This window comes from Penicillium malachiteum, assembly GCF_028827825.1.
Source record: "Penicillium malachiteum strain IBT 17515 chromosome Unknown utg000001l:1.0-8184562.0:1.0-8186909.0, whole genome shotgun sequence".
Classification (NCBI taxonomy): domain Eukaryota; kingdom Fungi; phylum Ascomycota; class Eurotiomycetes; order Eurotiales; family Aspergillaceae; genus Penicillium; species Penicillium malachiteum.
This window is the reverse complement of record NW_026643094.1, coordinates 1393563-1420155: the sequence shown is the minus strand read 5'-3', so window position 1 is coordinate 1420155 and position 26593 is coordinate 1393563. Positions and strand designations below refer to the sequence as shown.

Sequence of the window (26593 nt, the reverse complement as noted above, 5' to 3'; positions counted from 1 at the left end):
GAAGAAAGGTGAGAAATAAATAAACAGATCAGATCCATCCATCAAGGATAAGAAGCATAACTGAGAATCGTGGCGATTCAAAATCAAAGGAATTTGAAGAAAGTCGTTTCTCATATAAGTGAGCGAGTGGTAATGCCAGCGGTCCGGCGCTGACAAGTCAAGTTCAAATCGTCGTTCGTGAGAATAAAATATACTCAATCGTCGTTCAGGTAAATGGTGGGATAGTAGTCTGCGGGCTTGCCATGAAATACGCAAAACATAGCCAGATTGATCTACATCAACGCGCAACGTGCACGTGGACCGACAATAGTGACCCCTCCAACAGCACCGCCATCATCATCATCATCATCGGCCAGGTAGATGCGTTCGGCATCACGAGCCCAGCGTTGCCAACGGCGAACGCCCGCGGCGCCAGCTTCTGTGGTCCGCATCATATGTTCGCCCCATTTGCGATGCAGTCGATTAGCCGCTGAGAGGTTTCCACGCAAAACACGCTTGGTATGTTGATCGACCATCATCTGCCATCCATAAAAGCATTTCAGCTGGATGATCTCCTTCACATACATGGCCGGCGGCGTTGGTGGCGATGACGTCGGTGGTGATGGCGTTGGTGCTGACATGGAGATGTAAGTGGAAGTCATCGAGGATGAGCCTGCGTCCAATGTTTGAGTCACTGTTACGACTTCTGCCGCTGATTTTTGTGCGTCTGCTGCCATCGGTTTGCGTATGCGGGGTGCTTGTGAGTTCTTGAGGAGGACTTCTTGGATGCCGGCCCAAGTGACATTGGCACAGTCGAACACAACTAATCGGAGTCCGATCTTGGGAAGTTCTTCACCGTGGCCACGACGCCGGACACGTAAACACGCCTCCGCCAAGGTCAGATCAGAGACGCGCGTGTTGTCCATTTCCACAGAGCGCAGTTTTGGGCAGCTCTTCATGATTTGAAGCATTCCCGGATCACCCAGGCTCTCGCAGTAACTGACATTGAGGTGTTCAAGATGCTGGGCGCAAGGGGATTTGGCGAGCTCAACAAGGGTGTTGTTTGTGAGTTTCTCAAGATCTTCCATTTGTAAATGGGAGAGGACCGGTGTGGTGCGAATAATCTCAATGATTGACTCATCAGTCAGTTCGGGGCATTTGGAAACTTGAAGACCTTCTAGGTCTGGAACATTGAATGCTAAGCTCTTCAATCCCTTGTCAGTAACATCGGGACAGCGGTGCAGATCGAGATGTCGGAACCGTCGTGGGGTTACGATGGGATGGTTCGTCAACAAGTCTATCTCGGGGTTCACACCGTGCATCAAGATCTTCAAGCATTTATCATTCAGATTAGTGCGCCCCATGATCAATCGCTCCAATTTGTTACCCTCGAATATCTCCAGTGCGAGGTCCTCGTCTTGAAATGCATTGATTTCGCTAGCTCGAAGATCCTTTAACTGCTCACACGACTGAATGATCTTACGAAGGCCCTTGGAGGTAATATCATGGCACCATGATACATTCAACGTCTCGAGCAGCGGACAAGACTGCGCGATGATCTTCATTGTTGAGTTCTTCGTGACGTTCCGCAGACCCGAAAGATTGATGTGCTCCAAGCGCAAGTTGTGCGAGAGGAACGAGTGCATAGACGCCTTGTCAATTTTACATCCTTCAAGTGAAAAGTTGACGATATTCTGACACAGCTCAGAGATGTGTCCACCCTTTGAGTTCCATTTATCGCGAAGTTGCACGCAGCCTCTCAAGTTGAGATCACGCACAAATGGACCTCCAGAGGTAATCAGCTTTATCAGAACATCGCTGGGGATCTTCCGATAATAGTCAGTAGTGTCAATCTTTGACCACAACTGACCGTCATAGCACATTTCATTCCACATTTTGGAAACGGACGCACAGCGCACAATCTCCTGTGGTGTCAAGTGACGAAAGATCTCCATCTTCAGTTCCTGCGGCATGTCACCCCAAAAGTCCAGTTTCTTGATCGGTTTTTTTCTCTTCCGTCGCAACGCCATTCCCTTCCAATTGTGGACCCTCTCTAGTCGCATTTCGAGACGCTGGCCAAATATCAGAAGGTAAGGGTACGGTTCGCGATTGAGTATGTGGAGAGTCTGTGCCCACCCGCCGAATTCGGTTTGCGCCCGTGAGATCAGACTGCGATGCTGAGAATGGAGATGTGGGGCTGGTAAGGGACCCTCCATATAGTTGGGAGGAGCTGCCGTTCCCTAAACAAGGCTTATATGTAGAGTTCAAGTTTAGTGAGACACACGATAAGGCTCCCTTGTGGTCCCGCCGATAACCGCTTGATGCAGATCGCCCGCGGCGGGGCAACAACGTTGGACTAGAGGAGATCCGGTGGATCTGGAGACGTTGAAGTAATCTGTGACGACCTTTCAATTTTGGAGGTTCCAGTGGAATTTGTTCTGAGGATTCGGATTGCGGGGTGACTGGCGAGATCTCGGGTGAGGAACTCTCTGGCGAGGTGGGACTTGGAGTCCGCGAGACATTCCTTTCTTCCATTGTTGGGGCCATAGTTGGCGATCGTGGGGAAGAGAACACACAACTAGTACTTTGAACCACCAAGGAACCCAAACAGACTGAAAAGATTGGAGATCGAACGGGATGCTGGATACTCCGTGCGGGGTCCTTAGAAGCCCATGATGTTGTTGGAAGGAAGTCGTGAATGAGAATCCCCAGAAGGGAGAGAAAAGGTCGGGGAAAAAAGAATGATCGGACGATTAGAGAGAGGCTGAGAGGAGAATTTGGACTGTATTGACCGGGGAAACCGGCAACAAGTCCAGAACCGTGGCTCGTTTACCTCTACCAGCGGATACTGACGTGAAGTGTACCGAGGAAAACCGAGTCTGGAAGTTGGTTGTAGAAAGATAGAATATCAGAAAGAGAATAAAAAAGCGAGAAAAAAATTGGAGGAATGCAAGACAAGAATGCGAGGTACATGTACAAAACTTGATTGGATTATAGTACATACGGGGTTAAACCTGGTACACCGCAAGTATCACAAATCATAAATTCAGTGTCCAATAGTTAATAGTAGACTCCAATCTTTTTTTTCTTTTCCTCTCTACGGAGTAAGTTATCCCCTCTTTTTTCTTTATAGCGTTATTTTCCCCCACTCAAGTCCCAAGTGGCACAGACAGTGGAACCCACGCAACTCATCGGCTGACGACGCCCCGTGAGATGGAGAATGACCGGAAAATCTTTAAGTTCGAGTCCAGAAACACTGATAATGAACTTTTGAAGAGATATTTAATGTTCAGATGTTTATTGTTATCAATGGAACCGTGGGAACCGTGGGAACTATGCGGAATATTCCATACTTTCTATACATTATCCACTACTATACTACATCATGATTATACCCATAGATTAATGTGCACATGTGTACACTCGGTATGAAATACTATCAACTAGGATTACTAGTATATTCCTAAGTTAAGCTAGATTGGTCTAGTTCTAGAACAAAGACCGAAACTGTTTCAAACGTCTAAGCCGCTCCTACTGCTACTTTAAATACTAGACCATAGTCTAAACTATTATAGAAATAGACCACCTGCACATGCATGCACATGTGTGTGGGCAGTGCCACATACTACCAAGGAGTTATACTAGTATTTATATATCATTGATTTAATCTTCACTCATTGTTAACTCGTATCCCGAGAATTACTAGTATAGATTCTTTCTCTGTCATGTTCATCATGAAGTCTTGAGAGTCTAAGTACATCATCAGGATGGGAAAAGAGAAGAAAAAAAAGATGAAAAGGGTCATGCAAAACATCTGGTATCCCCATCACTGTTAAAAAAAAATAATAAAAAATAAGTAGGGATCATGACATGTGCAGACACATTTCGGGTAAAGTCGGTTTTCATATTGTTCGATGCAAAAGACATTTCCCCCCAGGCCCGAAATGTGAAAATGGTGACAGAACCAAATTTCCCCCAGATTTCCTTGCCAACCTTCAAAACAAAACATCATGGGGTATCGTGTCTTTTTGTGCTGTCATAAAAAATGGAAGAAAAAATATGATATGATCTCTCACTCCTCGACCATCCAAGGGTGTTCAACCACTTCCGTGATCGTCAACCGATTATCAACATCCCGATCAAGCATCTTGCGAATAAGATCGATACAGTCTTCGGAGAAAGGAAGGAATGGGATTCGAAGAGGATGGTCAAGAATTTCGTCGACGTTGTAGAAGGGATTCTCTTTGTAGACAATGGTATAGAGCAGGATTCCAAGCGCCCAGATATCCTGCTCTTTGCCTCGATATGATTTCGCTTGTAGAACCTCAGGCGCAGCATAATCTAAAAGAGACGAATCACAGGTTAGTATGGACTAAAATCAATCACAAACGGATTCTAAATGCCAAGTAGTGCAGGTGATAAAATGAGAGTAAAGTGGAAACTTACCAATAGTGCCCACGAAAACATCAAACGGGCCATTCTTAATGTAAGCAGCACTGCCAAAATCGATCAACTTGATTCGACCTTCTCCATCAAGAACAACATTCTCATCCTTGATGTCTCGATGCACTACCAAAGCCTTGGTGTGCAGATGATGGATAGCGCTGACAACTTGTCGGAAAATGCTACGACATTCGGATTCATCCATGTTGGCTTTGAGCTCGATGTAGTCGAAAAGATCCATCCCCGGGAGCCCGTGAGGGATCATCTCAATGTAATAGTTGATGTCATCCTCGAAGAACCCGTTCATCTCCACAATGTTGGGATGCTTGTATCCATCGCGGCGGAGGAAGTCGAGGACATGAATCTCCAGTGGCACCGTCCCCAGTCGACGATCACGAGTCCAAGTATCGACCAAAATCCGCTTCTTTGTGACGTATTTGAGAACCATCTTGTCGTCGCCGGGCGATTTCTTGAGCCGCGCTAATTTGACCTGTCCATATGCGCCTTGGCCCATCTCTTCCAGAATCACGTAGTCATTGATGGTTCGCTTCTGAGGAATCTCCTTCTTGCTACTGCCAGGCGTAACTTCAGGAACAGGTTGTACAGGCTGATCTGTGAGCGGTTCGGAGGCAGCCTCGCTAAGCTGCTGGCTTAGTGTTGAGCTTGGTGCATGGATTTCCACGGATGTCTGGTTTGTGCTGTGACCCGTCGTATCGTCAGATGTAGAGATGGGGGCACTGCTAGGGGAGTTAGGTTTTGAAGAAGACAGTGAGGAGGATGAGATGTTGGTGGCGGGTCCGGCAGCATGGATCTGCCGTGAGTAAGTGACCCACAAGGCATAGACCAGCTCTGTGACCGCGATTGTGTCATCGCTATCCTCGGAGTCGCTCGATCGTTCTTCGTGAAGCTTCTCGGCCTGTTCTCGGGTGAAGAAGGTTCCGCTTTTGACAACACGTAGCTGGACATCCACAACGATCGTGGAGCCATCTCGGTGTTTCGCTAACAAGCCACTAGGCTCTGTGAAAACTGATGCGGCATTGGCTTTTCCATCGCGAAGAATAGACAGCGTGCGCGCACGGCGGAAACTGTGTTCGGGGATGACGATTCCATCGACCAATGGCACGTTGTCCTCCTCGGTTAACACATCCAAAATCTCATCAAAGCCTGGAATCAGCTCGGTAATATTTCGCCCCTCGGGGCGGTCTTGGCCAAAGAGAGCAGAAGAGAAGACTGAATTCGAACTTATCACATTTAGTGAAGACGAGGACAGCACCATCATGCCTGCAACATGTGGGAAACTGGATACTTGTATCGTACGAGGACCTTCCAACTTGTTCACCGTCACTGGGATACAAACACCCGCAGCTGTATTTGCCGCGAAATGTCTTAGATCCACAATTCGAGGCATCCCTTTCTCTGGAGTGGTTGCCAGGGACTCGGATGGCAGACGAGGTAACAGCTCCGTAATCGACTGACCGGTGCGGACTACAGCTGGGCCCCAGATCCTATCAACATCTCCTCGGACATTAACAACACGCCAGCTCTCATCACACTCGATCGATGCTGCGTTCTCCGTGATCTCCTCGAGCACCCAGATCAGACCACCGCGCTTTTCCATGACCCACACGCTAGCGGATCCCTTAGTGCCATTGCGCTTTTGAATCGGAACGACGTCACCACACAACAACACGCCGCGTGATTTATGAGCCGGGTGATTGGTACGGGGGTTGCGGGTACTGGATCCATAACCATCGTCGGTCTGTGCTCGTCGGGATTTCTCGCGCGAGGATGGCTTACTGAGCAACTGCGCAGTCACCCCATTCCCCAAGCCTCGAAACTTCGGGTTTACAGCACGAATATTTGGTCGCTCTGGCTGAAGTGGCGCACGGGCTGCGGCATCAGTGCTTGGGTCTCGAAGCTTGGCCTCGAGCCATTGCCTGTGCTCTTCCTGGACGACCTCTAGGATACTGAGACGACGGACCTCCTTCTGAGCGACTCCAAATACAAGACAAGAGAGGTCATTAGCGGCGAGAATAGTCCATGGTGCCTGGGCTTCGGTCCGGAATACGGCCTGGGAAACTGGGGTCCATTTGCTGCTATGGGTATGCAAGGCGGGAATCGGAAAGCCCAATCCAGTGGCCGAGGATGCTAGGGATGCAAATGGGTCTGAAGAGGTGTAAGGTTGCGCTAAAGTTTCCATCAGCTTGTTTTTGAGGGAGGCGGAGTTGAGATCCGTATATGTACGTTTTAAGCTTACGCGCCTGGACGCCGGGGCCGACTTGAGATCCATCCTGGAGGGTGATATACGATCATTGGAAACAGTAGGGCTCAGTAACTGGGAGCTGTCGGAGAAGGCCTGGGATCCTGTCCAAGCTTCCAGTGTCGAGTCTCGAGTACTGACCGGAGATGAGCTGTGGTCTGAGAAGGCCCGCTCAAAGATGTTGTCACCATTAATATCAGCAGGTCCAGTGATGGGGCCTCGTCCATGGGTGGCGGATTCCTCGTCGAGGACATGAGCTCGAGTCAAAAGGTCCATCATACTTTGGATATCCGTGTCTCCAGTAATGTTCGCCTGCGCATAAGCGATAGCCGCATTGCTAGCGGCCCATCCCATGCGGTCGCGCATGAAGTCAATCGATCGTTTGAGAATATTCTGTCGAGTGTGAAGCAATTCCTCCGATTGCTGTGCGAATGAAAAGGAATGTAAAGATTCAAATGGGAATCGGTGCAGATCTTCTAGGTCCCCCGAGTTTTGTTGTTGTGGGTTCAATGACATGCGACCGGTATGGGCTCTCGACGATGAGCTCGAACGCATAGACGGAGGTGGTCGGGGTACGTTCATGGGACTCAAGGGACTCAAGGACGATGTTGACAAGTTAGGGAGGGTTAGCACTCGCGAAGGTTGCTGGCGTATGCGGTCCAGCCCAGACGGACCAAGTCCATGCTCGCTCTCAAATAACGGGGATCTACTGAGGGTTGGTGATGGCATGTCAGTCATTCACTGATTCAATTCAATTTGAATATTGTTTGTGCGTATGTTCTCTCTCTCTCTCTCTCTCTCTTTTCCTCATTCACTTGTTTCCAATTTCAGAACGCAAAGGGGGGTAGAGGTCGCGGACCTTGAAAGAGGGTCATAGCCTGACGAAATACTATCGACGGAGCTTCTTAAGGTACGGTCGGTCGTTTGTAGGGAAAGTTTTTGAAACCCCGACTCCGATTCAGGCGATTCAGAGAGAGGACCCAAAGGTGAGGACAGTGGACTTGGATCGCCTACAACTTATCAGCGGGCTGCGACCTTTTTAATAAAAATTTGGTGCTTGGTTTCCACGGGCTCAGTGTTCGCAACGTGACTCCCGGGATCTCCGAACCCGTGGACGTCTATGACCCCGAAGTAAAAGAAACTTGTAATCTCCCCGACGAAACTCGTGAGAGAATCAGACGGTTATTGAATCCTCCGATGTGTATTCCTGTTTTTCTGGGGAATTTTTTTTTCCACTTTCCATCTCTTTTATCGTGTCCCCATAAACGTCTCTTGCTTGCCCCCACCCATGAAACAAGAGAGCCCCGTGGCCTGTGAAAACAAATAAAAAACAGTTTCACTCACCATCAGGGTTATAGACTGACCCCATACTTTGAAAGTTGGGAAATCTTCCCAAGGGGGAAGTTAATCAAGGAGGCTCAAGGGCAAGTCGACATGGAAAGTCATTCGCTCGAGTCAGCGGGCTACCAGAGGGCAGGTGCCTCGTAACGCGCCCGGCATTCGTGGCGTTCGAGAGCACGCGTAAGTGCAGATGATAAAGAGAGAGAAATGAAGGGGAGAAAAAGGACTCGGACACAACAGCGGGGTTCAATGTTAGTGGGGAGAAAGGATTAACGAGAAAGGGGCGGGTGATGTAATGGGGGAGGGTGGTTTGAATTCCTCCACTTGAACTCGGTTAATACGAGAGATACTCGTGAGGGGTTACAGACTGAATATAGAAAAATGAATACAAATCCAAAAAATTATTGCTAAAAATTCATAGAAAATAATAGAAAATCCTCGAAATGAAATAGGGAATTTTTGGATCGACAACCGATCGGCACGGGAGTTGGACCATGTGGGCTTTCATTTCTTATTGTTTGAATGGCTCATATGTAAAGAGTAGAAGAGGGTCTTCAGGGCTAATATGTGCTAATGTGTCAATCCTATCCTACTTCAGAGTTACCGAATACCCTATATTCCATATGTAGTTAAAGGGAAAGGAGAATTATTCAAGATGAAAGCATTAGACAGCTCATCTCTCTCCCTACTCACGTCGTCATCCATCTACACGGGCAGTATACGCACCCGTTGACTACGTACTCGTATCTACATACTTCGTATAGAGTACGTGGCTACCACTAGTTGACGTCAGGTTTGGTTCGACTATAATCAAGCTATCACTATTTAGGATCCCGTAGCGAACCTGGTTTCAAGCTTGCTCCAGGGGGTCCAGATATTTGACACAATAAGGAGGATGCACTATTGGTAGTAGAACCTCGCTAGCACCATGTATCTCCAAGATACATATGATATCTCCCCTTGGCTCTCTACTCTGCAATCAACACTCGGAGGAACTCAATGCCGAAAAATTCTTGATTAGACAAACTCAATCGTGCAACTTTGAAGTGCATTTGTTGCTTGACCGGGCGGGACACATAATCCACCCCACTGCTATCGTGGGCCAAGGTAAGAGTGATGCCTGATGCCTGGCGAATGACAATCCAGTCAATGAAAAGTAGGCAAACGGTTCAGATCCACCCCTTACAGTGGTCCAGTACCTCGGAGACTGTGTAGCGCTAATTCGTGTTCGGCATTGGACTGAGCTTGCTCATCCCCATTCCCAAACAGTGGATTGCCTTTATTCCGTCCATGATGGTCCTGCTGCCGTCGAGTCTGCTCCGGTGGTACTGAAGCAGAACTCACAAAGCTAGAGACATTTCGGCTCCCCTCCAGCATCCACGAGAACCCGGATTCGGTCAGGGATGGCCGCACAATGGACTTCCCTGCCCCTTCACCGTCGGCCTGCCTGGCGTTTGTCTTGCCTGTGGTAGCAACGCTGACAGGCCTCGGCCCGGCATCCGCATCGAGGGCTGTTCCTTGCTGATCTTCTTGCGCCACATCGACGTGTTCGTCCGCTTTTAAATCTGGCAGTGGCTCAGGTGTCGTGTTATCTACTTTGGTGGAACACGGCGCTGGCACTGATGCCGATATTACTGGAAGCAAGGGATCTTCGAGGCAACGCTGCACCGATTCCGCCCGGTTCAATGCCTCCTTGACCACATCATTTGCGCCCGAATCGGGCTGGGAAAAATGTGTTCGAAGCTCTGCTAACGCTTCGGCCAAGGCAGCTGAAAGCTCTTGGTTTCGTGCTTCCAAATGGGTGATCCTCTTTTCCAACCCAAGCTCAACAGGGGACGGCTTGGGCAAAGGACTCGGTACACTTGTTAAGCGTCCAGGTTTGGCTTTTACTGTAGGGAGCCGTCCTGGTTCATAATGCATCGTCTGCATGTTCTTCCTCGCTTCAGTCACAGCCCCTCGAACAGCTTTGGCCACACCCCAGGATTCTGTGCGACGTTGAATTCCCTGTGATACGTCCTGGAATAGAGCTTCAAGGCTCTTTGGGCTGTTTCTAGCGGGAGACGAACCAGGCGAACTGCTATCACTGCGACTCTTGAAGTCTTCCCATAGAAACGCTCTCCTCGTAGGTCGTAACCCAGACTGGCTATATCGCTTTGGAGATTCTGGGGACTTGCCTGAGTATTTTGCGATGAGAGAACTACCCCTCTCAGCTGTGGGGTTCTGTTCGAGGTAAAGGGCATCCTGCACAAATTCATGGGGCGCATGCGGTTCAGGTGAAGGATAGCGGAGTAGCATTGAGAGCGCGCCCGAATAGTCTGCCTTGAGCACTGTAATTGACCATTAGCGACCCTTGTAGATAGTAAGGTATTTGAAGGTATGGCAGCTTACAGTCCCAGCGAATCCGAAGAAGCATCGCAATGCATGTAAAATCAATGAGATCGGAGCGTAACCCATGAGCAAACAGCATGTCCCACATTGAGAGGACTTCATCGAATGGGAATTCCCGTCCGAATAACAGCCGCATCCACCGACTATGTTATGTATGTTAGCTTATATGGACCTCTTGCTGGATTATCAATTCCACTCACGTCAGGAATATTTGTGGAAGAACATCCACTGCGTGAAGATGCTCTGCCAATTCCTGATCGATGATCATCAATGCCTCGGTGTGAAGATACTGGCATCGACTGACGATGGGAATCACGTCTACTTGACCATTCGCAGTCTTGGTCTCCCCGTGTTCGTAAAATATGCGCGCCGTCTGCATAACAGAAAGGAACAATGTAAATGAATCATGTTCCACAAACTCGGGGTCGAGTAGATCGAGCATTCGAGCATCATCCTTGCTACCCGTGGAATTTTCGAGACCAATCGAATGCTTGTCAACAGAGTCTCGATCTACAACCCAGAGAATGGGGGCCAGAAGCTCATGCATTCCCTGTCTGTAGCCGACATCAGGGTTGAGTTTGGAGTACACAAACAAGACGTCGGTCAATTTAGCCTTGGTCGTAGGTTCTTGAAAAAAGACGTTTTCTTGTAAGCAGCGATCAACATCCTGCAAGATCTCAACCCGTAAATTTTCGTCATCTCGCAAGGATTGCCACGGCGACTATTTCAACCATTAGAAGTCGGCCCGATAACACGTATCGGTACATTGTAGCCCAGCACCCGAGCTTCATAGTATAATTTACATACCTCCTCGTCATCCGCAAGGGGATCGGCCGTTGATTCCAAATCATCTGGGTGTTCGATATACTTCATGAAGTGGTCACGGAGGGCACTGTATGCATCTCGTGACTCGGCGAGCTTCTGTGCCCATTGCTCACGATCGAGCCCTTCGAAGAGCAGAAACACCTGCAGGCGGAATGAGTGCCGCGATCTTTATCTAACCACGATATGTCCACGGACCTTCCAGCATATCGACCTCAGTCCTTCGTTGCACAGCTTCCCACCTTGTTCCGCCCGCAATGCCTTCTCGAGATCGGAGGATGTATCATTGCCGAGGAAGAGGATTTCCCATCTCTTTCTGTGAAGAGTTAGCTTATGAAATATTTCCCAGTAAAAAATCAGTAGGTACCTAGTCTCCTCAATAGTTCTCATGTCATGCGATTCTAGTTGGGGAAGAGGTGGAGGAAGTCAGGATGCATGAATGAGGGGAAGCGATAATAATGTAATCCACACTTCTTATCGCACTCTGCCGCGAACATGACAACATCGGAACTCCGACCTTGCTGTACATGCCACCTGCATTTGACCACCACCGTGATTCTCTAGCGACTCAATTACTTGCGACTGTCTCATCTTCATGCTATCACTTTAAATGTCCGCCGACTTATTAGCTGCGTTCGGCCAGGACTCGCAGCCCCCAACGAGCTCCGCAGGCAACCGACAAGCTGCACAATCGCAAACGAACCCTTTGATACCCAGCCCTACATCGACCGATGATGATTTCTTTTCGTCGTTATCCAATCCGGATCTACCGACTGGATCAATCCCAAACCCCCCGAGTCCAGCAGTAACACAGCGCCAACCCCAACCCCCGGGCTTTGAGTTCTTCAATTTACCTCGTCACGATAATAGCGATGTGTTGTTTGATGCAGAGATCGATATACCTACCAATGAGACAGAGGATGAATGGGGTGACTTCGAAGGACCGGAAGCTACTGTTGCTACTGTTCAGCCGCAACGAGCCCCAAATACTATACCTCAAACCGAGGCACCAGCAACCCAACATCAAGCAGCCCAGATAGACCTGCTAGACTCTCTATCATTGAACGACCCGCCACAGAATTTGAGTATAACAACAAAGAAATCGCAAAATGTCTCTATGAAGTCTCAGGTGGCGGCGCCAGCAAGCAATCCTCCAGAATCAACATGGGATGACGATTCTTTCGGAGACTGGGGTGAATTCACAGACACACCCTCTACAAACCCACCTACAACCCAACGACAGCCTCCGAAACCCAAACCAAAAGCTAAACCAGCCCCCAGAAAGCCCATCACCAAAAATCCTCTCAAACCCACACCTCAAAACCCAGGCTGGGAGGACGAATTCGAAGATTGGGGCGACTTCAACGACGGCCCAACCCCAGCAGCACCAAAACAAACAATATCAAAACAACCCCCATCTCCAGCACTAGCTCAAGTAAGCTTCACATCCTCAACCTCGCCATCCTCAACAGTCCGACCAACAAACATCCCACCCCCATCCGTCCTCCTTTCCCTACTAGTCGAAATCCTCAGCAATCTCCAAAAAGAAGCTCTCCAATCCCGAGCATCAGAACAAGAATCCCGAGAAGAAACCGCAACAAGAATCCAAATCACTCTATCAACCGCAGCGCGGATAATAGCAGGCCGCAGTCTACGCTGGAAACGCGACAGCATTCTCAGCCAAAGTATGCGAATTGGACCAGCTGGTAAATCCGGCGGGATGAAGCTTAGCACGGTAAACAAGCACGAAGACGTGAAAGAGTCACAGGATGCCGTGGAGGTATTAAGTCTCTGGCGAGAGCGTGCGGCACTTTTTAACTCTGTGGTTCAGGGTGTAGGGCAGAAACCTGTTCCTGTTGTTGGTGATCCGGCGGCTCTTAAGGTTGTTGTTGCGAAGGTGGAGGATGGTGCGATTAAGGCTTCGCATGCTTGTGCGCTTTGTGCGCTAAGGAGAGATGAGCGGGTTTTGAGGATTGATGAGGGGGTTGTGAATGATAGTTTTGGGGAGTGGTGGACGGAGCATTGGGGGCATACGGGGTGTAGAGTCTTTTGGGAGAGGTATAAAGAGTTGCTTGTGCAACGATGAGGGTATGTGGAAGTTCGAGTTATAATTGAATGTGAGAAACTACACATGCACATTTCCATACCAATATACTATATACTATATGAATATTTCAATACCTATCCAAGGCATTCTATTTTATCCTAACCCATTTTGCTTGGCGTGACTGGCTCAGGCTGTAGTGCGGTCGAAAGTTGTATGTTTACTATGTGCCAGTGGCTATCAGGCTTATCATTCAGCACCTGGGCATGGCCAAATGGGTGAAGTGCATTTTGTTACAGTCTATGAGTACCTAGGGAATAATATGCTCTAGAAGTTCTTGAAAAATATGGCTCAAATTAACGCCACCAAGGTGACAATACCGAATTAATGCACAACCCCTCCAACACCAAATTCGGTAATAGAAAAAGAGTAGATACATAGAAATAAAAATCAAGTCTGAGAGGAGAAGAGTACGGCCATGAGCCAGTCTGAACATGCCAGACTAGCTGAGCTGGAGGGCTTGTCCTCGCAAGAGTAGCCGTGGTGGACCGTAGGAGGCACAGAGCTCTGGAGTAGTTCCAGGTTTAACCGGGAGTACTTAGAGCCCTGAATAGAACTCGGAGTGAATCTGAGTCGACTTCCTCATGCTATGGAGACATGCTTGATCTTTGAGTATGTGCTTTGCTGTTTGCACATAGATTTGGAAATATGTCCTGAACGGGTCAGATCAAGCGAGTTGTTGTTTTTTTTTCACGGGCTCCTGAAAAGACATCCATATTGTTATCTGAGGCTTCGTCCTGAGACAGAAAGACCCAGATGAGTTTCAGTCTGCAGGCATAGTCCAAAAAAAAGTAGGTGAGGCAACCAGCCAAGCTGGCGAGAAGGAAGATCAAAGTCAATTTAAGTCAACAGCGGCGCGGCAGTGACTTTAAAAATGGCGATATATTGCAGATGCGCTGGCTCAGGGCCAGTGAATTGAAGATCTTTATCAACTTAAAAACTTTGGGCAGCTGGAACCGCAGGCTGTAGTCCATTCATTAGCGGCTAGAACGGCAAGGTGACGTGGATGGTAAGGCTCTTCGCGTCGTGGCACCGTGGAGCGGTGAAACTTGGCGTAAGAGTCTCCAAGGTGGAGTTAAACTTACAGGGCTGCTTAGGATGCTGTTCCGCTTGTTGCGGCCCTTCTTGATATGATTCTTTAATGCGGTGGAATCCAGGGGTTTCAACAACTCGAAACTGCAGAGTAGTTCCCCAGACACAGACATGATGGCTCCCCAATTATCGAACTCGCCACAATACTGTTGCATGCATGTTAGCCAAGGAACAATCAAAAGCAAATAACAGAAAAGAAAAAAGAAAGAAAACAACGGGCCGAAACTCACATTGGGAGCGGAAAACACTGTAACCAGAATCCGGTCCTGATAAAATTCGTATCCATCTTCAACAACCATGTGGGCACGGCACACCAAGTCAAAGTCATGACGCTGCAGGAAGTTCATGATGACCTTTTTACCAAAACAATAGCTAACACCACGTTCGTTGGGCTCCCAGTCTTCCTCCATGTCGGCTGGATCACTCCACAGGAGATCATTTAGCAGGCCATAGTCAGGAACATCGGTAGGTCGGGCAATGCCCCGGATATCATCCATGTGAGACAGGCTCGGTGACAATCCACCATGAACACAGAAAATCTTCCCCGCAACAATGGCAGCGATGGGAAGGCAGTTAAAAGTGTCGACAAATGTCTTCCAAACCTTGATATTGCAACGTCGCTTACACTCGTCATAAAACCCATAAACGCGAGTGACATTGGCACACTCGTGATTACCTCGAAGCAGGAAGAAATTCTCCGGGTACTTGAGCTTATAGCACAGAAGAAGCAAAATGGTTTCCAGACTTTGCTTTCCTCGGTCGACATAGTCACCCAAGAAAAGATAGTTCGATGCTGGTGGAAAACCGCACATCTCGAAAAGGCGAATCAAATCAGTGTACTGGCCATGCACATCGCCAACAATCTTGACGGGTGCCGCCAGTTCCAGAAGCGCAGGCTGCGAAAGGAAGAGCTCTCGAGCCGCCGAACAAATCGCAGTGATTTCGGCGTTCTTCAAGCAGACAGTCTTGGTCACCTTGGTGGAGTAGCCAGCATCCAGCAGTCGTGAGATCATGTCATCTAAGTCAATGGACTTCAGAGCACCCATTCCCATTCCTGGGGACCCAGAAGTCTCGAGAGGAGCGTTCAATATGAAATCCAGGATTGGATTCAGCTGGTTCTCTCGTTTGACCAAGATAGATTCACCAACGACTGGAGTAGTCGCCGGCGCACCTTGAGGTGGACCTTCTGATACATGGTCCACCTCTCCACTCTCTTTCATTGCGCTCACATCTTTATGACCTCGCTTCAGACTTGCTGACAGTGAAGGGGATGGCGGGGGCTCGGGGGAGCCGTTACGTGAAGGACCCTCTGATCCGGGAGACTGGGGCAGACCGGCGTTAGAACCCGGGCGACTGCCGCCAGCCGACCTGGTCGAGGCTGCATCGGATTTATCATTCAAGCTGTCGGTCTGGGACAAGGCAGTGGTGGAACCTCGTGGGCTGTCGGCGCCGCGAGCACCCGGGATCTTTGAACGGATGGAGCCGCGGAAGGAGCGAATGGATTCCTTGGTGTCGGATTTCGAAAAGGACGGGTACGATTGCAACGAGTCGCCCGAGTTGGCGTTGTTCTTGGAATGCGACTGACCCATCGCTGCAAGGCTGGGATGTTTGCCAAGCTTAGAGGGGATCGCACGAACAGCGGACGTTCAAGCCGCTACGCCGAGAAAGAACCCCCCTGTGTATTGGAATGTCTTGGCTTCCAATCCAAGCAGGGACGACCTTCAAGCACAGGAATATTAAACTCGCTGATATCTTTCTCAAAGATCCAGGCCGAGTTTGATTTTTTCTTCTTCTTCTTCTTCTTCTACCAGTGGTACTACCACGACGGTTTTTTGCAGAGGACTAGGCACGAGCTAGGAGGTTTTTTTTTTTTCAAAGGGCGGGTCACGAGCGCGGAAAAAAAGGGATTAAGTGAAAGATCACTTTCCACAAGGCAGTACGAAAGGGCAAGCGAGCTGACCGGTTGAGGTTGATCAGTTGTGATATGGGCAGATCAAAGGAGCTTGGCTTGGTGAGCTGGGGCGGGAGGAGATGAAAGGCAAAGCTCCTAGGTTTGAGGTAAAGCTCCCTTCTACCAAGGGGATTAGTATTTGGACGGGAATTTGGGGGGGAATAATCGCTGATGAGGGGATTATGGCTGCACTCCGCAGAATCTTAACGGGTATGCGGAGGGCTGGTGGAAATGAAAGCAAGGGAGGAATTGCTGGGGAACTCTTGTGGATTTTGGGGGTGTAGCCGGGGCGGGTGGAGGAATGCGTCATTATGTACGGGGATTTTGAAGTGTGAGGTATTTATCCCACATAAATTAAACACCACCAGATATTTTCACTTACCAAGGATGATCAACTTTTCAAGGTCACTGAATATTGCAAAAAGGAAGAAATTCTGAGATGTTTAGAAGGAGGGGGGGCATAGCAAGTAGGGCAAAAGTACTCCGCCACCGCCAATGCGTGTGAAGGTACTTAGGCGGTACAACACCTTGTTCTGGCCACAGCTCTCGGTTAGCTAAGCACGGACTATCCCGGGCCGATGGTTGCCTAGATTGTCTGTATTTATAGCGATGCGTTCATGACTTTAAGGTCAATGTTTCTAAGGTTGAATTATGACTCTAAGTACGGGAGTTATCCGTAGATTAGAAAGTTATGAGTAAAGAGATCTCGATGCAGTAAAGAAAAAAAATCGAAAACTGAAAACTTTGATCTGATAGATTTCTTCATTCCCCAAGTTGATGGGATATCATATTTTCTTTAAAGAGGATCATCGCCACCCCTCATCCTTCCCGATAAGTAAACCCAGTTCACTCACGTCTTAAGATTCCCTCATATTACCACACCTTCAGATTACGATTCAGCCCGAATTGCTGGGACTGTGCGAAGGATGGGTGCAGGACTAGTTGGTGTTCTAGTGGCTTTTTCCGAACCAACCCGGAGTAAAAGATGAGCATGAGCTTAGACCCCACCAGGGCTCCTATCAGAAAGTGTGGCGGGGAAACCACAAGGCTAGTCCCAGCTCTGTGGCCATTCCCGCCGCCACCAACTCATAAATAGGTCAAAAAGAGAAATACAAAATACACACAAAGGAAAAAAAAATCCCCGTTGACAAGTACACTAAATCAGGGGAACAGGAAAAAGAGAAAGCAATATAGGTCTGGACCATGCTCTGCAGCCCTAAAGAGGTTTAAAATTCCTGCAGCGATAAGAAAGGACAAGGAAAAACTACCTACGCAGTCCATGATCACTCGTACCCCGTAGGGCTCGGACGTTGTTATCACACACAATCTTGGTACTGCATATAAGATGGTAGCTACTGCATATGTGCCAAGTCCTCCCATGTTGAATAGACACCGCCTTTTGGCCCAGAGGCGTAAATAGTCCACTGGTTTGTTAGAAGTGGACTCTCAAGGAATTTCCCCAGTGGTTAGCTCTTGTCAGAGTACCTACTGGCCAAGCCCGGAGTTGCTGCTATGTATGCAAATGTTGTGTCCCCCTCCATGCCACGTTGATAGAAAACAGGCAAGCATGCACCCAAGCAAGGAAATTCCAAGACTCCTTGGCAGCCCCACGTTCCACCTCGTGCTATCCAGAAAGCAGGAACCAGGGTGACGTTCCGAGTGGAGAGGGTAATATGAAGTCTCTAGGAATATCTGACGAATAGTTTCCCGTATGAGTGGAGTGCGATGTCGTGATTATATTGGTGGTTGGCTCCGATTGGAAGAACAAGGGGGGTCATCAGGCGCCTCGTGTACACGAGCGAAAACGAGCCAAAGGCCGAAGTAAGCTCTATTCCAACTCGATCTTCGTAATATGGCGACCTGGAACGACGATGAGCCCGATGAATCGATGTGTCATATTGACCTTGACGGTGGCGCTTTTAGCTGCAGCGTTATTCTCCCATGATTCGGCTTCCTTTGCGGCTGCAGCTTGTACAGCGGAGGGGGTAGGGAGACGATATTCGTAAGAGTTGGCAAGGATGATATTCCGCTCCTGTATCACATTTCCTTGATTAGCGCATGACCTTGATAAAGTATGTTACTGTCTAGTGGGCGGCACTTCTAGCGCTTGATGATGAGAGCCTTACTGAATCGGTACACTTGAAGAGGCCAACGAACATGCGGCTATCAGTCGTGTGCACTCGGAGCTGTCGGCCAATCAATCCTTCCAAATATTGGACAGCCTGCTCGGACTCCATGGTCATGGTCTGGGTATTTGAGGGTTGATGCGGAAAGTGCCGATAATCGGGCGGAGGATAATCCAGGACGGCGATAGCGGGGTATTTTCAATGTGAGCTCAAGCTGCAGGATATTCTGGCGGTTGCAATGGGTTCAGTGCTTCTTCCAAGGTTCTTATGGTAGTGTGAACAGCTGGGGATACAAGGCAAGAAACAAGGAAGTGATGTTGAGCAACTGCGGCGGGCAACCTGCGGCCTGAGGCTGTAAATTGTGGGGACAACGTCGCAGAATCCTCAATACTCCACACCTGGGCATTAAATATAGTTACCTACCTAGGCAAGGTCTATATATGGATGCCCGGTGTTCTGTTGTCCTGGGGAAATAAGGCTTTATGCTATAGTAATTTATTCAAGTTTGAAATATTTCACTATCATAGATACAAACAGGACCATCAAATATTCAGAGTGAATACATCCATATCTCAGTAGATATCCATGGCTGCTTTGGCAGAATTCAGGGGGTTTTTTTAAAAAAAAAAAAAATAGTTCTTCATAATGTGGCTGTTACAGTCATAGAGTAAAGAATACCCTGAAGTAGAAAAGATAAGAGCGGTTTGGTAGGTAATATTGGAAGTCTCTAAGTCAGAAAAGTGAACTGGTGATGGGTGCCTGCAAATCATGGCCTTTACTTTTTCTCAGTTATAGGGGTAAATTTGGGAGTTCTGGTAACCATCCGCATCCCAGTAGCTTAGCGGGCTATCGTGTCTGTCCCGAGTTGATTTGACACTATGATACCATAAGTCTGGTTTGCTGGGACTGAGGGCTGTCAAGTAGCATCAGCGAGCGTGAGACTTGCCTAAGTGGAACACCACCGTGAGAAAGCATGCAGCGGACTATGTGAAAGATTTCTGCGGAGCCTTTTTCTTTTTGTTCTTTCTCCTGATATTACTTTTATATTTTTATCTATTTTATTAGATTTGTTATGATTTTTTGATTGAAAGTTGAAGCTGTCATCGTCTTGCTCATTTGAAGCCTCACTTGGGGAAAACATCGCGAAATTTAGAAGTCCATGGTTCGATCCCTGCTCATACCATTCTTTTCGTTCTCTTTTCTCACAGCTAAGCTTCCCTCTTATTAACATGAACTACCATCTAATTCTAATATGCTGCTCTGAGCTTACACAATATAGCAGTACTCTATACTCTATAGCTATACCTAACTTGGATTAATGGCTATATCAAGTAGATAGAACATAATCATACATATATGATTGAGTTTGGTATATCGATTAACCCAAATGTCCAGATGGCATTCCTAAGCCTACACTACCTAGTAGTACTTGCAAGATTTTTGACTCGCTGTACAACTTTATCTGTTGTTTGTCCAGATACTACGATAGAGCAGCTGTAGAATAAGAAAGACACTAGTGTTAACCTTGGAACGATGCTCAATACAAATATGACGCCTGATATCACCCTGCCAATCCACTGACAATGAAAAGAGTCAGACCCACAAATAACGCCTAATTCTGAGGTAGAATGATACGAAAAAATCAACAATGATAAATCATTGGCAAGTCAAGCCATGAGGATGAGGGTAGCACAAGCTACTCCACACTTAGCGACCAGCGCCTCTCCATGGCATAGAAGAGTTCTCAAAAAATCACATCCACGTCATGCCCCCTGGGTTTGAAGCTGGGTTGGAGCTAGGACTGCTCTCGTTGGTGTCCATATCCATATCCATGTCCATGTCCATGTCCATTGAATTGAAACCTGGACTCGTTGTCTCGCTTCCACTCGAGTTGGTACTCGCGGTCATTTGCTCGAATGCTGCGCGCCGTATCGTATCCTCTTGGTTCATAGCAATCTCGTTGGCAAGGGGCACCAGTGCTTCGCGCGACGGTTTAAAACGCGGTACTTGCTGTCCACGGGGTTGGAAGAATCGTAGGAGTGTGTGTTGGCGCGGATCAATTTCTTCGGGGGTTGGAGCGGGATCTGCTTCTTCCATTTGTTCATCGCTTGTGTCCATTGGTCCAGAATGCTGTTGCTGTTGGGCGGAGAAGATCCATCGGAGGGTTTTCTCTGCTCGCATGTTAGAGCTTGACACGCTATTTACTCGACGGATATGTACTCGACGGAAGAATCATGGGTGGGGAGGCATAAGAATGATATGAGCTTACCATAGACGACTTCATCGTTAGGACGGCCATTGCGGAATCGCTTCAGAGTCCGGCTGTGAAGGTGCTTAGAGTTATCGATGTCCATTCCGCAAGACGCGAATGGACTAGGTTGGGTTGTAGAGAAGGAAGCCTTGCGCTTGAGAGACATGGTGATTGATTTTGGTATCGGATAACAAGATTGACAATAAAAGGACTGGAATATGACAATTGAGTTACCCCAGAGAGTGGAGAGGAGAAGAAGTCTAGGTTGCAATTGCTGGCAAGAAGGGCTGGGTGAGGGCACAAGAATGTGATTGGCCAGTCGCGTGGATTACGAGAAGTCGCGTTTTTGGTTTCTGGTTCACGCTAGTCTGTAATCAGTAATATTGCACTTGCTCATGTACTGCTTCTGGTAGTCATAAGAGACAAGAAGGAAGAAAAATTGTGATGTCGCGAGATGGGAAGCTGAAGCAGAAAAGGTATCAGCTATCTCGAAAGAGACAAGACCAAAATAATAAAGATGTCGAATGTATGACCCCCTTACTGGTCGCGATTCCATACATCCTTCTTCGCCCCACACTAGACAATCCACTCAGTACGTGGCCAGCAACAAACCTCGAAGACAATATGACTGAAGAATGATCGATATTATAGATATGTTGGAATTTGGTGGTACTACGTGGTACTCAATCAGTATACTGCCATCGAAAACTTTGGAATTTACGATTTTTCCGAGTTCTGCTAGCGTATTACTACCGAGGTATAGTATGTAGGTAGTACTAGGTCAGCATTCTCAGATCTCAGGCCATAATTTAAAACCAGCAATTGGAGCTTATCATCAAAGAATAATCTTATGCCAGGAGACTTACTCGAGCTATATTCATCCCAACCCAATATTTAATACAATCGGCATGCCGTGGCCAGAGCGTTCGGTATCCCGCACCCTTGCTCCACCATGACGATGGTCTCCCCCGCTTCTCCTCACTCCATTCAATACATACCTCTCCTCTCGACCACCCTCACCACAGCTGCTGCTTTCCACCATGTCTGCTTCGTACAGAAGACCTAGCCATGCTGGATCTTGGTACTCCGATAATGCTCGAACCTTGACAAGAGGACTGGATGGCTGGTTAGCACAAGTGCCAGATACTCTTCCACATGTGGGCTCACTCCCGGTGCCTGGCGCTCGAATTATCATTGCACCGTATGTACTTATTACGATAACTGCCCTTTAACAGGCTTGCTCTGACCTAAATATGGAAACCAGACATGCAGGCTACTCCTATTCAGGGCCCTGCGCAGCCTACGCATACAAAGCACTTGACCTGTCCAAGGCGTAAGTACACCCCAAGCCTGAGTATACTGCAAAATTTCCGGTGCCTTTGACACAAAACCTGATCACAACATACTTTCAGCAAGCGTATCTTTATTTTAGGTCCATCTCACCACTGTCCGCTTTCAACACTGGCTCTTCCAATAGTCAAGTCCTACTACACCCCACTCTCGGATGACCCTCTTCCACTAGATACAGAGCTGATAGCCAGTCTGCAAAAGACAGAGGCAGTCAAGCCAAATGGCTCCAAAGTCAAGTTCATAATGATGGACCGGGCAACCGATGAGGATGAACACAGCATCGAGATGCATCTCCCATACATCCACCGCCTCCTTCAGTTACAGTATCCCGACACTCCGACGGCCCAATACCCACCGCTAGTCCCGATTATGGTCGGGAGTACATCGGCATCAACTGAGCAAGCATTTGGCGCTCTTCTAGCTCCATATTTGGCGGACCCAGAGAATGCATTCGTCATTAGCTCTGACTTTTGCCATTGGGGCCTCCGGTTCCGTTACACTTACTACGTCCCGCAAGCCCCAACGCCAGGCCCTGATCTTCCTTTATCCAGCGAAGAGCTTCCTCAGCCTGGAAGGGAGACAAGCGAGATTGAGCAGGATATAGAATCGGTGTCAGCGGGTCTGCAGCTGCAACGTGGATATCGCTCCTCGGGAACAGGGCCGGCTATCCATGAGAGTATTTCGGCTTTTGATCTTGCCACCATCGCAGCTATCACAACCGGATCCGCAGCTGTGTTCTTGGATGCTATTGAGCGTACTGGAAATACTGTCTGCGGTCGCCACCCGATTGGGGTTATCATGGCTGCACTGGAAGCTGTGATGGCAGACCGGCCGAATGGAAAGCAAGGCCTCTTCCATTTCCTGAGGTATGAACGTAGCTCAGATGCGGTGAGTGTCAGCGACAGCTCTGTGAGCTATGTCTCGGCATTTGCGGCACTCTGATGAGATGGAGGACTTGCTGATGAGATGGAGGACTTGCTGATGATGTTGCCTTGCTTTTGATTATTTCTGTTGCGACGTTAAGGGACTTCTTGCAGTAGCACATATGTAGACTCTCTCAATGAAACCTCGCCCTTGAGCTTAGTCTTACTTGATTTGATCTCTCTCCTGACCATGGGATTCATAGAAAAGATAATATCTCGGCTGAGCTGTTCGTTCATCGGATCATGCTGTCGGCGGATAGAATGGTGATAAACTCACCACGAGACTTAACTGCCGACTGACTCTGTCTGGGGAATGTTGCACAAATATGCGTAATAAAATCTGGTGCTAGGCCATATGTTGTATTGAACAATCTCGTGTGCTTGAGATACTCTGTGATCTGATGGATCTACACCTTCGCATCATACATGATATTGGAAGACAAGAAGCAGCAGATGAAGTGTTCTAATGAATTATTCTATGGTTGAAATTATAATATTCTGCTAATTTATCAATGGAAAATTGCATTTCTTATCGTCTCAAGCCCACTGTTTGGATGGTAGCCCGATTTAATTTCTAAACAGACGTACATTGCGTTGGAAGGCAAAAGATCGTGGGAATCACGATGAAAACACTAATTTCAACTCTCAAGGAGAAACTTGAAATTTGAATCCCTCAAGTCCTGTCAGATTTCCCAATGTTTGAAGTTAAGGATAGAGTTCAGAGAGTTGTGGTTGTACAGACACTATGTCTACCTGGGCAGCAGGATGCAGGTCATAGTTTAAACCATAACAGCGTCTTTAAGGTGACATTGCATAGACATTCATATTTTGATCCTAGATAATCCGATGTCATTCCTTTCATGAAAATCCATTTTGGTCCTTCGGAGAGCCAATTCCCATGCAAAAGTTTATTTCTTTGATTCGAGGTCTCCCACCGCATCGATGACTCTGAAAGTCCACTTGGTATCGAGTCATGGCGCCAGTCCTAGCAATCAAACTCATCCTGCAGGATCTATTGGTACCAGATTCAAGTATGAAACATTTCGATCGCGCTAGTATTAGGGGTTTGATGGGGACCCTGCAGCAATCACGGCGCTTAGGTGCCGAGCATGTTTTTCTGACATGGTGATACTGTTGCAATTCACTGATCGCTCTTGCTGAATTCTTCCACCAACTTCATGGCCATGGGTCATGAACATTTAATGAAGTTTGAACGTCACATCAGGCAATGAAGGTTCGATGCATATGAAGAAATTCAATCCATTCACTTCGACTATTTAATGAGCGTCTTGGCCTCGTCAATCTGGCCCGGCATTGTTCAAGACTGTCTGCTATTTTAAGATCTCTGGGAATTCTCAAAGAATCCGTCCCTTCCATCCGTTCATTAGACTGACAGCAACTGTTCATATTTCCTTTTTCGCGAATTCATTATGCTCAACATGCTGCCCAAGATCAAGCTGGCCTTGATCGGCCTGTTGGTGTCATGTACTGCGGCCAGACCTACAGTCCCTACCTCAACAACTATATCAGCTCCAGAAGTTACATCAACAGCTAGTCACAGACTAGTATTTTGTCATTTCATGGTAAGGATACTCCATGATACGCACCTGGGAAAACCTCAGCGCCGTATCATCTTCAATTGATACCTGGAACAAATTGGAATGCTGAATCTCTCACAGATAGGAATAACTAGCAATCGTGAAAACTCCAGCTCTTACGATGAAGACATGAAGCGCGCCAAATACCTCGGCATTGACGCATTTGCCCTAAACATCGGCACAGATGACTACACCGACACCCAACTCCAATTCGCCTACACGTCTGCCTTCCAACACGGCATGAAAGTTTTCCTTTCCTTCGATTTCAGTGCATGGAGCATATATGATGGCTCGGCTGTTGGCGCCAAGGTTAAACAATATGCCAACCATCCAGCCCAGCTCAAGGTTGATGGCAAAGTATTCGTCTCCTCATTCATAGGCGAAGGTATCGATGTGACCACTATCACCACCGCAGCCGGACAGAGCATTTTCTTTGCACCGAATTTCCAGCCTGGAGCCGGGGATTTTGGATCTGTTCAGGGTGCTCTGAATTGGATGGCTTGGCCGAATAACGGTGATAATAAGGCGCCGACGACTGGTGATCTTGTTACTGTTTTTGATGGTGACAAATCTTACATGGATGCTTTGGATAGCAAGGCTTATATTGCACGTAAGTCTCCGAGATATTTGGATTTAATTTGAAGAAACCCTTCTAACACTTATATGATCAGCTGCGTCGCCATGGTTCTCTACTCACTATGGTTCGGAAGTCTCATACAGTAAGAACTGGGTTTTCCCTTCTGATTTACTCTGGCATCGACGCTGGAATCAGATTCTTACTTTGAAGCCTCGCTTTGTGGAAATCATCACTTGGAACGACTATGGCGAATCGCATTATATTGGGCCGCTGTCATCACCACATGTCGATGATGGGGCATCTAAGTGGGTAATGGATATGTGAGTACTCCCAAAACAACACTCTAGATGCTTCTAGCCACCAAAATCATGCCCGATTATTTACTAAACATCATCCAGGCCCCACGATGGCTGGCTAGAAATGTCCAGGCCATTTGTCGCCGCCTACAAAGCCGGAAGCACTTCAGTACTTCCCTACATCACAGAAGAGAAACTGGTATACTGGTACCGGCCCACTCCCCGCGACATTAACTGCGATGCAACCGATACAACCGCAACTGGGAATGCCAACAACGCGAGCGGAAATTTCTTCCGGGGGAAGCCAAACGGGTGGGAGACGATGAAGGACGAGGTCTTCGTCGTCGCTCTACTCCAGAAAGCCGCCAAGGTCCATGTGAAATCCGGTAACGAGTCGCGGACATTCCAGGCTCCGGCGGGGATTAGTGCATGGTCAGCGCCCATGGGGGTGGGTCAGCAAAAGTTCGCGGTGACGCGGAATAGCAGCGCGGTGCTTTGGGGTACCAGTTTGAAAGATATTGTTGATGAGTGTATTTGCGGGATCTACAATTTCAATGCTTATGTGGGGACTCTCCCGGCGGCAAGGACGATTGATCGACTCCAACCGGATGGACTATCGATGTTGTCGTTGGGGCTTAAGGTTGCGTGTCCGACAAATACGCTGGGGCTGGGACCCGGTGGGATGAGTACTAGCACTTGCAATGTTGCGGTGTAAAAGACATAGTTTCAAGTGCTATCGGTGACCCCGGGGGTTTCAATTTTCTCAATTCATGGGGACCTATCATAGTCTTTGTACACTAGACGAGTCATTACTGATTGAAGGAGATTCCAATCTCGGGTATTCTCGTGATCATTGATACCTACTAGTATGACTCCGCACTTATCTATAATCCTTTATCGCGCACACCGACTTATGTACCCGAGGTAGGACAAGTGCAGTTAGCTTATTGATTTCTTCTTACCTGCTATATTATTATATTTATTACCTTGCTGCCCGTTCGGATCAAATGGAACTCCTTTTAGGCACCGGCCAAGTCCATGGCTTGATCAGCAGGACAAATCTTCATGGACGAACGGAATTGAACTCGTCGC

At 48.0% G+C, this 26593-nt stretch overlaps 9 protein-coding genes across 9 annotated transcripts; 3 read left to right on the top strand and 6 right to left on the bottom strand.

Annotated features, from left to right (window-relative positions):
* Positions 1-272: 272 nt before the first annotated feature.
* On the bottom strand, positions 273-2042 carry N7483_000536 (F-box domain protein; the record flags this gene model as incomplete). The annotated part of the gene is made up of 1 exon (XM_057083974.1): positions 273-2042. The coding sequence occupies one exon, from the start codon at positions 2040-2042 to the stop codon at positions 273-275; it is 1770 nt and encodes a 589-aa protein (XP_056950123.1).
* A 2009-nt stretch (positions 2043-4051) lies between these two features.
* Positions 4052-7198, bottom strand: N7483_000535 (serine/threonine-protein kinase; the record flags this gene model as incomplete). The annotated part of the gene is made up of 2 exons (XM_057083973.1): positions 4052-4320; positions 4426-7198. The coding sequence occupies 2 exons, from the start codon at positions 7196-7198 to the stop codon at positions 4052-4054; spliced, it is 3042 nt and encodes a 1013-aa protein (XP_056950122.1).
* A 2007-nt stretch (positions 7199-9205) lies between these two features.
* Positions 9206-11623, bottom strand: N7483_000534 (GTPase-activating protein GYP6; the record flags this gene model as incomplete). The annotated part of the gene is made up of 6 exons (XM_057083972.1): positions 9206-10350; positions 10412-10554; positions 10612-11132; positions 11219-11377; positions 11432-11549; positions 11601-11623. 6 exons carry the CDS (start codon positions 11621-11623, stop codon positions 9206-9208), a joined length of 2109 nt encoding a protein of 702 aa, XP_056950121.1.
* A 220-nt stretch (positions 11624-11843) lies between these two features.
* On the top strand, positions 11844-13319 carry N7483_000533 (uncharacterized protein; the record flags this gene model as incomplete). The annotated part of the gene is made up of 1 exon (XM_057083971.1): positions 11844-13319. The coding sequence occupies one exon, from the start codon at positions 11844-11846 to the stop codon at positions 13317-13319; it is 1476 nt and encodes a 491-aa protein (XP_056950120.1).
* Positions 13320-14270: 951 nt separating this feature from the next.
* On the bottom strand, positions 14271-16018 carry phzA (putative serine/threonine protein phosphatase; the record flags this gene model as incomplete). The annotated part of the gene is made up of 3 exons (XM_057083970.1): positions 14271-14300; positions 14423-14575; positions 14660-16018. The coding sequence occupies 3 exons, from the start codon at positions 16016-16018 to the stop codon at positions 14271-14273; spliced, it is 1542 nt and encodes a 513-aa protein (XP_056950119.1).
* Positions 16019-18208: 2190 nt separating this feature from the next.
* Positions 18209-18623, bottom strand: N7483_000531 (LSM domain-containing protein; the record flags this gene model as incomplete). Its single annotated transcript, XM_057083969.1, has 2 exons — positions 18209-18412; positions 18507-18623. The coding sequence occupies 2 exons, from the start codon at positions 18621-18623 to the stop codon at positions 18209-18211; spliced, it is 321 nt and encodes a 106-aa protein (XP_056950118.1).
* Positions 18624-20258: 1635 nt separating this feature from the next.
* On the bottom strand, positions 20259-20923 carry N7483_000530 (uncharacterized protein; the record flags this gene model as incomplete). Its single annotated transcript, XM_057083968.1, has 2 exons — positions 20259-20710; positions 20776-20923. The coding sequence occupies 2 exons, from the start codon at positions 20921-20923 to the stop codon at positions 20259-20261; spliced, it is 600 nt and encodes a 199-aa protein (XP_056950117.1).
* An 874-nt stretch (positions 20924-21797) lies between these two features.
* N7483_000529 (protein MEMO1) lies at positions 21798-23049 on the top strand (the record flags this gene model as incomplete). Its single annotated transcript, XM_057083967.1, has 3 exons — positions 21798-21958; positions 22022-22090; positions 22170-23049. 3 exons carry the CDS (start codon positions 21798-21800, stop codon positions 23047-23049), a joined length of 1110 nt encoding a protein of 369 aa, XP_056950116.1.
* A 1411-nt stretch (positions 23050-24460) lies between these two features.
* N7483_000528 (glycoside hydrolase family 71 protein) lies at positions 24461-26216 on the top strand (the record flags this gene model as incomplete). Its single annotated transcript, XM_057083966.1, has 4 exons — positions 24461-24613; positions 24710-25238; positions 25300-25525; positions 25604-26216. The coding sequence occupies 4 exons, from the start codon at positions 24461-24463 to the stop codon at positions 26214-26216; spliced, it is 1521 nt and encodes a 506-aa protein (XP_056950115.1).
* Positions 26217-26593: the final 377 nt, after the last annotated feature.